General features: G+C 41.4%; 1 protein-coding gene across 3 annotated transcripts in view; it reads left to right on the forward strand.

Moving 5' to 3' along the window:
• Positions 1 to 18,680, forward strand: part of tbc1d22a (TBC1 domain family, member 22a) — an 81,592-nt gene that overhangs the window by 21,772 nt on the left and 41,140 nt on the right. For 2 of the 3 annotated variants that reach the window (XM_030772336.1, XM_030772344.1), the window contains 4 exons: positions 1,671 to 1,799; positions 3,342 to 3,404; positions 6,654 to 6,768; positions 16,260 to 16,366. In XM_030772336.1, coding sequence (XP_030628196.1) covers positions 1,671 to 1,799; positions 3,342 to 3,404; positions 6,654 to 6,768; positions 16,260 to 16,366 — 414 coding nt within the window. Of the gene's footprint in view, positions 1 to 1,670; positions 1,800 to 3,341; positions 3,405 to 3,806; positions 3,873 to 6,653; positions 6,769 to 16,259; positions 16,367 to 18,680 lie in introns of all 3 variants that reach the window. The other variant, XM_030772329.1, reaches the window with a different exon arrangement.

Consider the following 18,680-nt stretch of genomic DNA (forward strand, 5'->3'; position numbering starts at 1 on the left):
TGTGTGTGTGTGTGTGTGTACACACACACACATACATATGCGTATGTAACTGTCTCAAGATTTTAAGAGTGAAGTTTCCCTTTAAAGTACGCAAGGCAAGACTTCTAACTCCATTACAGTAATGAATAATGCCCTTTTTATCTGTAGATGCAGTCTGTCTTTTTAGCCTGGTTTTCACAAATATCAATTTTACCTCCTTTTTCATCCTTTGTTATCTGTAGAAAAAGCTCTCATGGTTATTCGAACAGTGCACGCTGTGCTTTAATGTGATAGATTAAAGAACAAACCTTCATAGGTGATTAAATAGTGTTTTCCATTTAGCTAATACTCTTCAGACGCTTTGAAAAATGACTCCCCGAGGTCCAAACAGATGGGGAAAGAGGTTGATGCACAGCCAACTGAATGGGGACTTTAAGCATTACTTTTTACAGACGAATGGTCGATGCTTCTACTTTACCAGGGAAGCTGTGAAAAGTGTGCTGTGTCCTCTCATCACTGACATGCCACATTTATTACCTTGCTGTTGTTTCTCTGCCTGTACACCTGGCCAGAACAGCACTCTGGCTAACCAACACAGAGCAACACCCTGCTTTTCCTTCCTCATCGCAATCCAAGATTTGTGCAGGCCAACAAGGTGATGATATTTGTTGTGTATTGATTTTCCTCCTCAACCAAAAAAGAAAACATTTTTTCTTTGGGTACTCCTTTGTCACTAGAGCCACAACTCGCCATCCAGTGAATAGATAGATTACAAGCATCAGATGAGCGAGGCAGTTCAATAATCCATGCTGAGAGATAGTCTGGACTCAATGTCTTTTTTTAAGGTAACTGCTTTTATGTTGTGACGACTATTTCTGGACAAAAAGAAAAAAAAAAGCCCCTCACTTTCAGCCATGTTTTTTCTTACAAAGTTTCCATCTTGGTCCTTATCCAAATGACTTGCCCCAGATTCTGAGCCACATTTTATTTTATAATTTTTTTTTAATACTTTGAGTATTAGGCACCACTTCAAGATGTGTTGCCAGTTAAACTTAATTACCTGTACATGCCATAATTGTCGATGCTCGTGCCATAAGTAGTGATGCTTGGCACACATACATCTTGTTGTAGAGGCTGTCCTGAAACAATGGTAAAAAATGGATGCGCGTGTGCCAGCTCCCATGATAAATGGATTTCCGAGGTCGTAGATTTCCATGCAATCAATTACTTTATCAAGAGACTTTCTTTTTCGGGCACGGACATCTGCTGCACTCTCTCGCAGTGGCATTAGGAAAAAAAAAGAGTTCTCTGTTCTTTCACTGAAGACAAATCTTTAACCACTTCTTTGGAAGATTGGGCAAGTCTTATTTCCTCTTTTCAGCTGTTGCCCTCCAGAACAGCATAGAAAGTCCTGTATTAAGCTACATTAGTTGGTGTCACAACCGTATTCAAATGTGAATACAGGCAGGGTCATTTAAATAGTTTTGACCTGCTTTTGGCTCGCCTGTCTATGACTAGCATCAACATTGCACAGAGCCTACTTTACTGAAAGAGTGCAATGAAAGTTGTTGACATTGACATGATGTACAAGTAGCCAAACGCAAAGGCTGATGGCTGATTGTACCATGAACAGATTTTAAAAGTGTTTAATCTGCTCAGAACGACTGGTCTAATTTTTGTTTTTCCCACAGGGGTACCTGCCAGCTAATGCAGAGAGGAGAGAGAGCACTCTACAGAGGAAGAGGCAGGAGTACTTTGGCTTTATTGAGCAGTATTATGACTCCCGCAACGATGAACATCACCAGGACACCTACAGACAGGTAACTGAGCGCTGAATACAACAACCCTTGCTTGTGCTATGACTCCACTAACAACTTTTACAGTTTAAACCTAAAAGAAATTTTATGATTCTTCCAACCGTCAGCTGAGATGTTAGGTTGAAGTGTTTGTGGTAAATCCTATACAGAGTGAAGTGCTCTGAAATAGTCCCCGTGAAATTTGTCGCTTGTTAATAAATAAAAGTAGGACTTTCAGTTAGTTTTCCTAGTTATGCCTGTGCAAAGTGAAGGAAATGCTACACAACATCTTATAAAAATAACTGTAAGACATCAGTAATAAATGTGAATAACCATATAATGCACCATGTACCACTCAGAGATAGGAGTTAGTCCCTCAATGATTTATTTGACCACAAAATCGAAGTCAAAATAAAATCATTCTTTCCAGAAAGCCCAGTCATATGTAAGCACACATACACACACTCTCTGCGCATCGAGGTGTAATTTAAAAAAGGGCCCACACTGTGCGCTGCACCCTCCCTCTCAAGGCAAAATCACAGCCTTTCACACTGCTATTCCCTTCTTGTTTTCATTGCTAAAGGAAAAGTGCTAACAAAATGTGTTTTATGATTAGTCTTGGCCCTTGTTCTGCAAGAAGAGTGTGAGGGTGTGTCTCCCTGCAACTGGTGTATGTTTTCTGAGAAGCTATCTCCAGATCTAGGGTTAATTGCTGTAAATGGCTTGCTCTGCAGGGTTTGAGTTGGTGCAGGGTGTGTGTTGAGACTACAGTAACTGACACCCACTCAGCTGAATTATCGCTACTTTTCCAACTCATTTGATACCCATGCAGTATGAAGCTGATCTCAGCAAACCTTCCTTCCTTTTACCATTTGCATGAATCATATTAAAGCTCACTGTACAATTACTTTGTCCAAGTGTGACTAAGGACAGTAGTGTCAGCTAGTTCTTTCAGTTACTCCCTGCTAATATGTGTTCACCAAAACACTTTTCTTAGAATAAAATTATAGTACGTTATCTTTTCAGACATCTAGCTGGTTCATGTGCTTAGATGTTAGAAGAAAACGAGACTAGTGGGGGACTGGTGCTGGCTTCCTACAAGCACTCACTGTCTGACTACTGAAACCCACCACGCGGTACCTAACCTGAGGACATGGGCTCTCACAGCTAGAGTTCTCTAATCCCATCATACTGCTATCTTTCATCCATTCATCCCAGGCCCTCACATTACAAAGATTTGACTAGAAACATTCACCGAGGAAAACGTTAACATTACCTCCTTGAAATCCTTGAAATTCGTTGTAACTGAATGATGGAAAAAGAAAATCTGAAAGGTGTTTTAGCAAAAAGCATGAAAAATGATAATTTGCTGTTGTGTGTCTGTATATGTATGTGTATGTATGTGATGTCTTTGGGGGTTTGTGTGGTTCACTCTTGGAACATTTCTCTCTCTATGCCCTGTTACATATATATCTCAATTGGTGTTAATGTGTCCTTTTTTTATTTTTTATTTTTTTTGTTGTGTATACAGTATGTTTTGTGGTGTGTTTCTTTCTAAACCATCAGATTCACATAGATATTCCACGTATGAGTCCGGAGAATTTAGTTCTGCAGCCAAAAGTAACAGAGGTAAGAGGGACGGGGCGGCACAGGAAAAAGCTTCCGTCTCCTGTCTCCTGTCTCCCGTCTCTTATCAGCATGTTACACAGTGATGATCAGCTCACAGCTGTCTGTCTCTCTCGTCTTGTTTCTGTCTGTCTGTCAGTATCTTTGACTCAAGCCTCAAGCCTCAAGCTCTGAACTGAGTTGGCAGCTCTGTAGTTCTACCATACACTGACGCAAACACTGTTATTGTTTGCCGAGAGGAAAGGAAAACTGGTAGAGCTGCTTTGCTGCCCAGAAGAGCTGAAGCCTTCGCCTCATAATCTAAAGCTGGAGCCGTGCCCCTCATCTTCAGTCTCCCTCCCTTCAATGGCCGTTTCGAATCTGTCCTAACCTGCTTGTGCTCCTGTTTGTGTTCTTTCCCCGCAGATTCACATTGACATACCGAGAACTAATCCTCTTATTCCTCTTTTTCAACAAGCTTCTGTGCAAGAGGTGAGACTTCAACATACCCAGTCACTCACCTTGAAGCTTTCTGCGCTGCTTGCATGCACACATTTAAATGCACACACACACACACACATGCACACAAACACACTCACAAAGTGTCCACACACTGCCACTGCAGTTTCATCCATCTGACATATGCTAATGAAAGAGGGCATGTTCCCTGTATGTTCATCCCAGTCTGAAATCCCAGGAATTGCATGGTATGCTCTTTTTAGGAGTCAGTTCAGGTTGCCTTGAATGGCACGTCTGAGTTGAAGATGGCACATAAAGAGTAGGTCAGAGACACTCCCCCTCATTGTCCCCTAACAGTTGCTCCCTGTGCTCTCTGGCTGACAGCCGAAGATTTGGAGTACTTTGAGTGAATACTAATGAGGCCTCTCTAACAAAGTGTACACTAATGAGCTACGGCTTACTCCTGTGTCCTCACACACACCCAGCTATTTTAAGTGCCTCTGGAAAAATTCCTGTACAGGCAGCACTGTAAATCCAGTGTTTTTGCATTATCAGAAATTTTCAGCTCAAAGAGAGAAGTGGATAGAGAAGTCCTTTGCATTTTAATCCTTCACCAAAATCTTGTTTGCATTCTCTCTCTCCTCTTTCTCCCTTTCCATTCTTCCTGTTTCTCTATTCCTACCCCTATGCACTCTTTGTTCTCTCCCTTCTCAGTGTCTCTCTATTTCTTACACTACAAACAAGGAATCATAAAGTATTTAAACACACATACTGTTTTTTAAATATGCAAAGTCACAGATACCACTTCTCATTTCTATAATTCAGATCACAGCCATAGGTATGGTTGTCTTACACTGACTCTGAGGGCTTAAAGATGTGTGACATCACAGAGTCCAGAGGAGGAATGAATGGATTTGGAGAAAGTTAATGCTTACTACATTTGAAAACAATTTCCATGTTCTGACCCGTGTCTATGACACTGTGCTATATAAATAATAGAAAAGCTTTGCTTAGAGGAGCACTGGTTTCCTTCCATTATCCAGACAGAATTATTATGGCTGCCATCTGCCAACCTTTTACTCTGAACATTCACCATTCTTATGTCCTTGACTAAGAGAATATCTCTAACGCTATGTATTCCCTTTGAGAATGCAGCTCCAATGTCAGTCGACCCTATTGGAGAGAACGCATGGCCGCACTCCTTCTCTCATCCTCTCTTATTTAGTCCTGTGATCTCCTGCTTGGTTGAGGGGTTGAGAGACCGTCTCTGTTGAGTTTGTTCCTGACCTGCATTGACCCCCCTGAGGGCTCCCTTCTGCTGTGTGTCACTCACAAAGTACCAACACGCAGTCAGATAAGATCAAATGGAGATTACGCTTCATTTGTTTAGTTTAACAGCAAGAGGGTGATGTCCTGCTGTAGATTTTGTGTGAATTTTGATTGTAGTATATTGGCTCTCATGGTGTTTGATGCTTTGAGACCGATGGTTGCTCAATTTGTTATGGCCCTGAGCATGTGTCTCCTCCTCCTCTCTGCCTCACCTCTAAAGAAATTGTTTTGCATTCATTGAAAGTAGAAACGGGAACAGAAATAAGAAATTCTGGCATATATAAAGGAGGTCTCAACTCTTGAGGAGGGTGTCTGCTAAGCAAATAAATGGATAATGTATTCGCTCAGTCCCTCAATACACTCGAACCAGTCATTGATTTCTGTTGCCTGGTTTAGTGTCTAATTTCCACCCTCTGATGGGCTTCTAGAAGAGAACGAGTTCTGGCCATGAATTCCTGCTGGGAAGGAGGGAGCAGGAAAGAAGGGAAAAAGAGAAAAAGAGCGAAAGGGTGGAAGGGGGAGAGGAGGGGAAGCTGGGTATGTGGGGAAACTCACATTAGCAAAACCCTCCTCCCTCTCCGCCTCACTTTGATAAATGGAACTTTGATGATAAAAGGGAGCAGAGCAGAAGAGATGAGAATTCCATAGGAGTCGAGAGACGGGGTTTTCAGCAAACATGAGCCCTTACCACATGGAACTCTTGTATGCATTTGTTTTTGGAATCAAATGAGAGATTAGTTTATTTTGAAAATGAGAGAAACATGATGCCCCCCCAAAAAAATCTCCACGTACATGGGGGGTTGGCCTGTCTGTCAGAGCCCTGGGTACAGGGCTGTGGAGTAGAATGAAATGGAAATCCATTTTGCACTTGATTTAAGTTTAACTTCAAGCTTCTTTTAATTCAGGGTAGCTGACAGCAAGGTGAAACATTAAAAAGCATGTGTAGACATTGCCCCTAATGAAGATAGAGGTGTTTCCCTTTCAACAAAAGAAGAAAAAAAGGAAAAAGGGGTGGAAAAAAAGTCAATCAGGAGACAGCGTTACATAGCAAGAGGGACTCCTTTCAACCTTAAAGAAAATGTAAATTTAAAAGGATCGAACAGCTGAGTTCATATTGCATCGGACGTTTTATGTCCTAAACAAAAAACAACAACAACAGAATGAAGGTAGCGCTCCGTCGATGAACACGCGCCCCCTGCATTAGACCTATTTGTGCTCATATTTGCATGAGTCGTTTTCTTGCTTTGCTGTCTCCAGCACGTTGTGATGCTTATGATTAAGCACACTCTCTTGAAAGCTTTTTTTTAAATTGATTGCTAGGGGAGGAGATTCTCTCTCTGTGTCTCTAATTAAAATGGGTCGACCAGCCTTGTTTTCAGAAATTGCCAATCTGTTTCTGACGTTCGTTATTTTCTTAATTTATGTTCGCTGTATATATTTTGTATTTGTTTACATGATACACTGTTGTTATGTTTTCACCATCAGGTCTTCGAGCGAATCCTGTTCATCTGGGCCATCCGGCATCCTGCGAGTGGTTATGTGCAGGGCATCAACGACCTTGTCACACCATTCTTTGTTGTTTATGTCTTTGAATATATTGGTGAGTCACTACTTTTTTTCCCACAATCAAAAACCTGTAAAATGCTTGTAGTATCACTGCTATCTAAGCTCCTGTTGAGCTGGTAAAGTCTTTGTACTTGAAAAATGACGGACGATGGCAAACATTTTTAAACTGTAGTTACAAGTTAGTTACCCACCTGCCCCCAAACCCCCACCCCCCTTAAGCACCCGGTAGTTTTGTCCAATTAACACAACTGTCCTTTTTTTCAGTGTTTTTTGCTGCTACGTTGTACTGTCCTTCAGGTGTCTCTGCGAACATGCTTGTTTTTCTGATCTAGATGACCTTTGTGGTGCAAGTGCTCCATCGCAAGGCAGCTAATGAGGACCAGAGAGCAAGATTTGTACTAATGAATCTAATGTCATCAGAGCAGTGGAAGTGCCACTGGGGCTTCTCCACTTGCTTGAAGGGAAAGTAATACACTAACCAGTCGAAGACAGAGCAGGGCACTCCCAGGGGGTTGATTTCTTTGATCTGGTCTCTCTCCATATGGAGGAACGGGAGCGGGTCTATTGATGCTGAAACTGCATGGCTTGACACAGACACAAGGGAGTGAACAAAGGCATGGTGGCTCGTCTCTGGAGACTGCAGCTGTTTGCATGCCGAAGTGTGGTGAAAGAGGGTTCTTTTTTCCTGTTTCTTTGACTTCCATTGCCTGACTCAGATGGAGCGACCTGCTGCGTTCTGTTTCCTGGCCTGTTCATATGATGAAGGAACACAAAGCCTACGGGCCTTTAGTGTCTCCCTATAATCTGTTACATGATGGTTTGATGTGCTGTTTGTTCTTGGGTAGTTATTTATTTATTTGTTCATTTTTTTATTTTCCACGGCTGATTGTCTCCCTTTCAGGCAAAAGAATGAGATATAGGCTATAATTACGCTTTCAGCTGAAAGATACACTCAGGCAACTCTGAGTCTCTGTTCTTTCACGATGAAGATGTGAGGGTCTGTCGCTCCCTGTCTGACAGGAAAAAAAAGTTTTGTCGAAGAGGCACTTCTCTGTGTCGTATTCAAGGCCTTTTTGCACAGCTTTGCTCTCTGCTATTTATTATCCACAATTCCACTGGGCCAATAAGGCCTGACATTGGAGTGATGGGTCCTCAGTTGAGTCAGAGTGTAGCATTTATGCTGACTGTTGACTGTCGGCCCATGAACCAAAGCAAGCCTAGCACCAGGCTCTTGCTATGAAAGAAAATGTTTATTGACATGCAGTAAGGAAATTAAAATGAAGAACCCTGCTGAATGACATAAAGAATTCAGTTACCCCTTGAATTTTGTTCTCCCATCCATTTTTTGTTTGAGGTGCTGAAGATCCCAGAAAATCCTTTCTTGACTTAAATTGTCCCTCTGTAACAGATCGGCTATATTCATATGCTTCAAAGTTGCCTTAGTTGTTGAAGTATGCAGATGAAGTTGTTTTTTGTACAGTGGTTTCAGAGGGTGTTTGCGTAATCCTGTTGGGACCTTAACTGGGTGTTGAAAGCAGCATTTCAGTAAGAACACACCAGTTTAATCAGTAGTGCAAAGAACGAAAGAATCAACCATTTATTCCTTTGCAGTCTTTGTTGCATGAACCATTTGAGCATCAGACTGCATGTAATCTCAGTTGTTAAAGATGCATGGGGACAGTGTAAATTGAGGCCAGTTAGGCTTGCTTGTTTGTACATTGCTGTTGGGGAAATTCATTATTTAAGAATTGTTTTTCCTAGGTTTTGTCTTTGAAATAAGGAATTGGGAAGCAGAGAACATCTTCATTGTGGAGTTCTTTTGGTTCGCAAGCCTTGTTGAGACTTGCAAATAAGGTCTTTGTTTGAATCTACGTGTGTGTGCGTGCTTGTCTGTATATCATTTTTAATACACAGTTATTGAGCTATTTCCAAATAGGCCGCTGGTGGAAGTGACGTTGGTGCACACCGGTATCATATATATGAAATCCTCTTTTCACAAAGTGGGAATTCTTTTCATTTATGGAATACTTTTATCATTGGGGTCTGACTCTGTTTAAAAGCTTCTCTATACTCAGGTCTCAGATACTGCTGTGTGTGTGTTGAAAGCTGTTCAGGATCCTACCCCACCATTTGGTGATGCTTAAACAGTGGTGGTCCCTTTATGTAAATTAGGTGTGGATACCATTAGTCATTATTGATTTAATCTGTTTCCGTCATTTAGAGACCTAGTTAAACTGTATGTGTGTTCCGTCTATATTGTTGTTCTGTAGTTCCAGTCTGCACTGGAGAGGCCATTGATCCAGGTAGACTCTTGGTGCTGAAAGGTTGTGTTGTACTTTTTTCACTTTTAACTTCAGACCATTTCCACCCTTCAGGGCAAAACCATTTTCCCATTAGGCAACAATGTAGGTCTATAATTAAAGGGGGTGAGTCTGATGGAATAGTAGGGGCTGTTTTTAATGTGCCACACTATTGATTTAGAGGAGATCTATAATGTAATTTGCATCGTCTCAACCTATAGATTCTCACAGGATGAAGTTCTGGAGGTAAGACTTGGTTTACCAGAACCACCTTTAATGGTCATCAGTGCAGACACCCAGAGGATATGATAAGCTGCCTCTATGTTACAGCTCCTAGGGCACCTCTGTAAGTCCTCTGAAAAGTGCTCCAAACAGACAGGGTCTTCTTGTGTGATGACCAACAATTATTGTGTCAGTCAAGGTTCAGCAGCCTGAGCAAACACTTACCCTCTGTTCTCTGTTTTCTCCTTCCATAAAAGCTTGCTATGTTGCCCTGGCAACTCCTTCATATTCCTTTGAGTTTGCTGGCCTGTTATCTTCTGGCCCTTTTTCAGCAGTCATCGTCTAGTGGACACATACCTACTCTAGCCTCCACCTAACTCTCAGCCCTCTGTTTCTCACTTTCTCCTTGGACTCTGGCTACTGAAGGCTGTCATGTCCTTTTACACTGTCCAGTTTTACTGAAGTGTATTACGTGAAGGTAAGAGGGACAATAAATTTGGGGGCTAGGAGTGGTCATGGAGCATATTCCACAGAAGCGGAGTCTTTGATGAATCACTGCTCTTGAGTTTGGAGATCTGTAAGGAGTGGGGTCAGAGCACAGTAATAAGAGAGGCCAAGGCGCCGTTCCTGCCAGCCCGAGAGGCACAGCCAGGCGTCAGGGCCCTGGAGTTATGGCGGAGGGGAGAGTTAATGGGAGTTAATGTAATTATGAGGGGAGGAATGTACTCTAAGGGGAGGTGCAGACTCGTCCCTACGATGTCTGAGTGGAGCTCCCTCATGTCCTGCCGCTCGGTTGTAATTAATGGCCCGTATCGCTCCACAGTGTAGGGGCCTGTTGAGCTGCATTACAACCTGGTGTGTGTGTGTGAGTGAGCTAAACAGGTGTGAGTCCTTCTTGTAATGCGCCCAACTTTTTCCCTCAGTGGATTATTTCAATAAACATTTAAAAATAACCAGTTAAAGCACCTGTACTGCTGGGGCTAAATCACAAGGTCCCCAAACTTAAGAACTTTTTGGTTGGGAACAGCTGGTAAATGAGTTTTGAAACGGACTGAGACAAAAATATGCTCCATTCATGTATGAGATTCATATTCCTGGTGAATTATGTTTAATTAAAAAAAAAAGATCGTTCAATTGGGCATGTCATTGCTTTATCTTTGTCCCTAATGATTTGTTGTCTTAGTTTAGATTTTGCTTATTGTTGAGATGAGATACATATTCACAGTTTGCCTCAGTACGTCTGCAGTGCTGCCATTTAAAATTGTCACTGTTGGACATGGCTCTTCTTCAGCAACAAGAGTGGAGGGTTTAACTGTACGTTTGACTTTGACTGTGCTTGACAGATGCTCTAAACAGCCGTAATGTAAAGGCATTGAAACGATTTGCCCGGTGGAAATACATGAATATGGAACCATGTCGGTATGATCAAACATGTGGATGTGTCTCCCGGCTCTAGTGTGAAGTAAAGAGAAGAGAGGGAACCCTGCTGAGAACTGGAAAGCCTCTTTCCCTCCCTCACAGAAAAGCGTCTGTTAAAGAAACCATCCTCCATTGCTCCCCAGCCAGGAAGTCAATAGGGAGCTCAATAACACACAAGCACGTGTTAGCACTGTGTGTTCTCCTCTTGGCCCAAAGGCACTAAGGACTCCTCTAGCCACTTAATGACCAAATGGCACCCCAAGAAGTTAGGAGGTGTATTTTTCCCCAAGCTTAAAACTTTAATGCAAATACGCCTGTAGTTTGGAGTTGGTAGATTTAGCTTTTGAGCAGCCTCTTACATGTAGTACAGCTGTATTAGAGCCCCATAGACTACATTGTTCATTAACTGGGTGATGTAATCTTCTGTGGGAGAATTGAATGGCCTGTGGTGTGTGACACATTGGCGAGCCCTTAATGAGTATTGGTTTGTTCAGATCTCCCGTTTGGAGTCCCCAGCCAAGAGCTGTTTTAATGTGGGCCTGATTAACATTCTTGATTTGCTCTAATGACTTGTTAAGTGATTGCCTTGGCATGTCCTCTGACATCCAGTTGCTGGTACTTTTTCACTTTTTTAGACTTTTCCAGCCTGATTTAGTGTGAGAGATACCAGCAGCAGAGAGGTCAAGTTAGCTGAAATTCTTTCCCTTCATATAACAGTCAGTTTTATCACCAGCTGCTAGAACTCTGTTTAAAGTGGTATTTACCCTTAGAGTGAGTAATCTTTGGTCTTATTAAGCATTCTTGGTGACTTTCATTTTTGAAAACTATACCAGAGGTCTGTTTGAGATTTGTGTTTCCTAGACAGCAGAAGAGGACACAGACTGTCTCTGTTGATGAGAGGAATTTAGAGTGAAATGGAGGGAAGATGTCTTTAACTTTTGTAGGTCCTCACACAGTATGTAATTGTCCATATACTGTACACAGTGTTTTGTGACTGGTCTATTAACATGTCATCTTATTGCCCATTACTGTTAATGTCATATTGTGTAATAGACTCCCTCATATTCATTGGTAAAGGTGTGAAATTTGCAGAATATTGATGAGTTTGACATGTAGTTTTGGCACTGATCCAAAATAGGCAAAATATTGTCTTTGAAAACACACATATTTTCCTCATCTTAGAATGGTGAAATGTGGTCAAGCTAAGAGAGATTCAGAGCAAATGTCCTGTCATGAAGTCATTTGTTTTGTTTGAGTAATCATGGTTATTAGATATTTTTGGATCTAGTTTAATTACTTGGCTATAAAAAGCTATAAATTGAATTTCTGCAGAGATTACTGCCTTGAGAAATTGCTCTTTGTTCATTTTCATCAGTGAAATGTGTCATGCTTGACCTAACGCAGTTTATAACAATTAAGAAAGTAATAATTTCTCAAAGCCAGTTCTGCTTCAGGGATGTGCCTTACAGTCATTGGTGTAAATTTATTTGGAACAGTGCAGTAATCTGTATATGTCTGGTTACACTACTATGTATGTATCAGTATAGAAAAATGGAAAATAAGCTTTGTCAGTCCATGCTCATGATGTCTCATGATCGGACCATTATTCTAGGGGAAATGATTCCTCATAGAGTGCAGATTACTTTAAATTAATTGCCTAATGAACTAATCTTCCGTTCATATTTCACACTTTGGAAATTCTAACTTTTATTTTTGCCCTGTGCAGTATCTGCCCTCAAACAGCAAGACATGCAGCAGATCCTGAATAGAGCATGTTGACATGAAAGGCTTGGTTTTCATACAAGAAAACTGCGTGTGCTGTGTGTGCTGTCAAAAGCTTTTTTTTATTTTGTTTATTTATTTATTTATTTTTTTATTTCACATACAGCAGTGTTTCACAATGGTTTTTCTTATTTGAAGTGCAGAATTCATTTGACTTTCACTGCTAGATGTTGTTTGTGGCACTGTAGTCCCTGCCAGACACTGAACAGCTGTGAAAAATGCTAATAATATTTTGGAAGTGGTGGATCAGTTTTAACAATTGCCATGGTTACAAGTTCAGGGAACAATTTCTGTGCTCTAAGCATTGCTGATTGGTGTAGTTGTTTGTGTGTGTGTGTGTGTGAAGTCTTGTGACTAGAAAGTTTATAAAAGCTTGAGAAAAAATATCTGAAGTGGATGTTTGGGCTTTTAGCCCCATAAGTGTACCTTAAGAGCGACTGAGAACCAAGCATTGAAATGATGCTCTAAAAGCTGCTAAGAGGGGCTCTATATGTGCAGTGCTGATTTCATAAGTTTCTCATACTTTATCTTTGGTTAGCAAAGAGTCAAATGCGGAATATTGGACATTTTATCACATGATTTGAGCAGAGGTCAAGCGGAAGGCAAAGTAAGTTCAGGCCTGAAATTTAGTTTTGGGCTCTGTCAAATAAATAAAAGGTAATGGGATTCTGGAGACATTGCCTCTTATGATGTTTTTGGGTTTTAATTTTTTTTTTTGTTTCATAAATGAACTGAATCTTGATTGCCTCCTTCTATCTTAGTTGTTAGGGTAGTTGCAAAAAAAGCTCACAAAAATATTACCTTATAATGTCTTTGCTGTATGGTTATAGCCTAGTTAATTGTTGGGACAATTATTTCAGTCATTCGATCATTTTGTCTGGAAATAATATAGCCTTTTGCGCCACATGCAGAACGTGTGTCTGTTTGAGGTGTTAAAACATGTATTGATCACAGCTTATTGCCATCATGAAATTTGAAATTGTTTCTTTTGTCTTACCGGAACGCGTAACATTGGAGGGTTTTTTTTGGACTGTTTTATTCCTACCATTTCTCTGAGATGACAGCATTCACATGACAGTGCGCAAATTGGGCCTTCCTAAATCACAGATGGATCCACACTTCAAATTTCATGCAGTATCACTCTTTAATTATAATTACCCTTCAAGCACTTTTTTTTTTCTTGTGAGGACGATAAGTTTGCCAAGTAGACTCCTATTAATTATCCACAGTTTCAATTACACCTCTGCAGAATCTGTTTAATACTCATTAGCTAACACTGAGGGCATGAATGTTGTGTGTTGTGGAATTACATTCGTGTGGTGTGAGTATGTCCGTAAGAGCTCTTATGTCTGGGGTGTGAATACTCCGTCTTGGCCCTATCGCCGTCCAGAGAGTGAGCAACTGGCTCCATGGACCCTCACCTTCGTCGTGTGATCCTGTGGCCAGGCAAACTGAGGGCATAAGGCATAGCAGCCTTCTCTTTGAATGGACTTCAGTACTGCTGCCAGCCTGTCACAGCTGGCTGCGTGCACGAGCCAAAGAGAACCTGCTTGTCACCCAGACACACAGGAAATGGCCTTGAGCCAGCAGGAAGCCATGACTGAGGCCAGCGAGAGGTCCTTTTCCAGATGGACTTATCTGTGTGAGATTTCTGTACGTAACAGGCTGCTCTGTGTGTACACCACTCTGTTTCGTCAGAGAGAGAGAGAGAGGAGAGAGAGAGATAACGAGAGAGGTGAAGAGTGGTTTTAAATGATTTTGCTAGGTTGATTTTTACTCGTCAAACTTCTACAGTATAACACTATAGAACTGACTTGTTTTACAGTCAGGCTTTTGAGCTTGATTAGCCTTCTCTGTATTATTGTAGCGTTTACTTTGTCCTCTCAACTGTGTCCATGTCTCAGGCTTTACTTAAAGGTCCGCATGTACAAATCAGAGAAGCAGACCAGAAGTAGTATGTGCTAATTAACATGCAGTAGAGTTATACATGTCTCTCTGTGTCCCCTGGGCCAGGCCAGGTGTCACTACAGATTTTCCCTCTAAATGAGGTTGCCTGATACTGCCATCAGGAATGTGAGCCCAGTTAAGGTTCTCCACACACATGGACCATGCTGTGTCAAAATTTAAACCAATGGTCATTCATTCATACACATTCTGTGTAGTATCTCTGTGAGATCTTCACTATCTATGGCATTAGTGTGTGAATAATATAGACTTGGTGCAGGTCTTTTTGCTAGTGGAATCTACCGGGAGTGGTGAGAAATCTCTCAAATATTTAATGTTGGAAATTATTTTTATGGTATATTTTGTGAATCCTGTGTAATTCAAGTGTCAGAAATGTTTTATGTAGTGACGAATGTTTATTTTATGTTTGTATATTTCATTTTAAGTAAGGAACAGGTCAAAAGGAACTTGGAAAGTGTGACAGAGAGAGAGAGAGAAAGAGAGAGAGAGATGGAGAGAGAGAGATAATCAGGGTGATTTATAGTGCCCTGATTATATGTAGTCTTACTTTATATCTGACGCATTTCTTTTGTTTGTGAGTTATTCCTGGTTTTCCTCTGTAGTGACTCACTCCAGAAATGAGAATGTAAGTGTGTTTGAATATAGATGATGAGTTCACCACTTGTGCAGGACTGTGTACGGCCCTTTTTAAATAAGGACTGTATGACTATTTCTGTGTGTGAGGACAACTAACTGACATAAGAAATATACTGATAAAATGACAAATGGCAGTGGACTCCTCACTTAGTCACAGTTCCCCTTATTACCACAGGTGGTGCTGTTGGTTTGTGCCAGCCAGCCGGCTGTTCAGCAGTTCCCCTATATGTTTCCTTGTTTCCTAATAAGTAAGAGTGCTACATAGGGGCTGTGTTTCCTCCCCTGTCTGGAAAGATTAACACTGCATTACTGAAGCCCTAACCCTATCCAACCCCTGCTATAACACAGCTCTGCTTTTATCACTGATCAGAGGGAGCAAAAGGCCAGGGATCTATGAAAGGACCATGGAAGTCAACCAACTTGCTGTCCCTAACAGTTAACCAAAGTCTTCAGCAGTCTGACTCTTAGCTTCTCTGTGACTTGAGGGATGGGGAAGGGGTATAACTGCACCCACATCTGTGTTGTAGTCTACCTGAGAAAACAGTGAAGAGGTTAAAGGAGCGTTTGTGAGAGTGCAAAGGCCTGGTAACCAGTGTATGCTTTCCATGGTCTGAACTCTAAGTTCAGACCTGAACCATCACACTGTTTTGCTGCCAGCCTTCCAGCAGTACCAATCTGAGCATGCTCAGAGTCTTAAGGATTCACTGCCGTTTCCAAGGAGACAGAGTAAGGCTGGCAAGCTGTCTGTAATGTGAGCGTGTGTGTGCACACAAAGTTCTCTGATCTTCTCCACAGCTCTTGTTCACATCAGAGCCTGCCAAGCTACAGTTGGAATCATTTTCTTTAGATAAAAATTCAATCTTGAGGACTAAATTATTATTATTATTATTATTATTATTAGCTCTGATAGTTTAAAACAATTTATGGACATACATGTGCATTCTGTTGATTGGTACGTTTAGATAACATTTATGCGATAAGTGCTTTTGTTTAGACTGTAACAGGGCAAAGACCTGAAAAGCAAATGGCAGAATCTATGAATATCCCTTTACACCAATTTGTTTAAACACATTAATTCTTTTTCAAGTTCCAGTGGTTCCATGCTCCATCCCTGTATTATAAGGGCCATTATGGGCCTTTGTTGAGAACTCAGACTCTTCCAGCTGACTCTTTCTTTCCTTTTGTATTGGCCTTTTTGCAGAGGAAGAGGTGGAAAATTTCGATGTTTCCAGCTTGCAGGAGGAAGTGCTGCGGAACATTGAGGCTGACAGCTTCTGGTGCATGAGCAAGCTGCTGGACGGCATTCAGGTAAATTGATTCCCCCTCCGCTGGTGCACGGCACTGATTAAATTCACACTGTTTGAGAATGTGTGTGTGTGTAACACCTCTGGGAAAATGTGGAGTTGTGTCTGTGTAGGGAATGTTGGTGTGTATGTGTGTGTGTAGGTGACTGCACTTAGGTAGAGGAGGACAGTCCCTGGCGTGTAGGTGTCCTGTCCTGTTTTCTTTCCCTTTCCCTCTACAGGAATAAAATGTATGATGAATATTCCTAAACTCCACTTGAGGCAACAGCAGCCATCTTACCCAAAAGACCTGGTGGTGCGTGAATTGCCATGGGATTGCAACACCTCCCCCTCACTTTGTCTTCCTCCCTCTCTCTGCTTCTAATTGATTTAAAGCCATAAAAACATCAATGCTGTTTGGTAGCCATGATGTATCATGCCCCTGACACACTGGTGTGACTAGGTAGGTGGCTAGCAGAAGGCAAAGCACTGGCCTGCCATATTTTAAGCACCGCTGTCCACAAGGTAGCAGGAGTCCCAGGTGGCTCCTGATGGTGAGATTTTGTCCGGTTGTTTATCTATGTTGATGAAAAACTATATATTTACACCAGGGTGTTTGGGGTTGCAGTTGAGGAGGAATTGACTGACTGACTCTCTTCCGTTCTCACTCTCTCTCTCTCACTCTCTCTCTCTCTCTCTCTCTCTCTCTCTCTCGTACACAAACACACCCACACACACACACCCCAGATCCATTTCTCTCTCAGTTTCCCTCTTTTTTCTCCCTTCTCTCCTCTCTTTCACACACACACTCTCACTCCAGATGACAGCCCCTCCACTCAGAGGGCATTTGTATTCAGCGAATCACCTGTCCTCACTGGCAGTAGATTAAAATGCACTCCAAGCCACAGAACCTTTTGTGGTGCTTTGTCTCTAATTACTGCTGTAATTTGTGTATACAATGCGTTAATGATTTTCACTGCTTGTTGTTTTCCTCACTCCTTCACATAATTCAGTGATACCAGGGAACATTTGCTCGCAACTTGTTAGAGGGTTGTCTGTTCTGTTAGAGTGTGGCTTTGTGCGCCCTCTCTCATATTGTATATGTTGTCTTATCAGTGTATTTGTGTACTCAGACAAACAGTTATTATTTACCTCCTGCCCTGGTGACAAAGTGTACAAAACCTTTGCAGAACTTCTATAACAGACATTATTTTCCCACACTTTTGTCCGTAAGCGTATTGATTGTGTCTTTGTGTTTATGTGGCTGTTTATAGACTTGGAAATTATGTCTACATAGAGATGTAGTAATAATATGAATTTCCTACTGAAATTAATATAAAGGAAATGTCATTTGTTTTGACTCAGAATTGGATTTGCATTTGTAATACTTATTTTGTAGTCAAACCTATATTTCCTCCATTTTGTTGTTTAACTAAATAATTGCTGAAAGACTATTCTATAAGTCAGTAATATTAGAAACATTAGTAACATGTGTCTGTTTTTATCATGGTTCATGTTTGCCAAAGTTGACTGAACTATGGAGACGTGTTAAGTGAGTAAGTGTAGTCTAGTTCTGAAAGCATTTGTAAACTGTGCCTACTGACCATCAGTTGTAACACTTTGGGCACTGACAGATGTAAAATAACTCCGAAATTAACTCTAAAAAGCAACTCCAGTAAATTTTACACCAAGGAAGAAATTTGCAAATTTGCTTTGTGTCATGGTTCATGGTGTGTGTGTGGGTGGTTGGATGGTGGGCTTTGAGAGGATTTGCCCAAAGCTGGATGAATCCATTAGAAGTGGCAGAAGCAAATCCATCTTTTCTCTCACCCCTTAGGTGAAGAAATGAGAAATGCATGTTTGCCAGACAGCATATTACAACAACCATTATCTGAAATGTCCGTCCCCGGGGCCAGGACATCAGAAAAGCGCTCTGCCCAGCGATTCTGAACTGTGTGTTTGTGTGTGTGTGTTTGTATCTAGCATATGAGGCTTAGCTCCATTTTCTGGGTGGACCAATACAGAATTAGAAGTTGAGCTAATCTTGTTCCTCTCATTTACATTTGTCTTTAAACATCTGATCATGGCTTCCTTTCTCTACTCATAACTGAACATTATGCAGACAGACGACAGACTCTGCCATGCTCATCATCCCATGCTGACACCTTTAAAAGTGATCATGTTTTGCTCTAATCCTTCTTTACATTGTAAACACTGTGTCTTTTAAGACAGACGGAGACTGAGCATTTACAGGCTTTCAATTAAGTCTCTGGAGGCTTGAGGCGCAACATTCAGTCAGGGATAAATTGGGATTCTTTGACAAACGCTGAAACATTCCC

The sequence above is a fragment of the Chanos chanos genome, chromosome 1 (genome assembly GCF_902362185.1).
Source record: "Chanos chanos chromosome 1, fChaCha1.1, whole genome shotgun sequence".
Classification (NCBI taxonomy): Eukaryota; Metazoa; Chordata; class Actinopteri; order Gonorynchiformes; family Chanidae; genus Chanos; species Chanos chanos.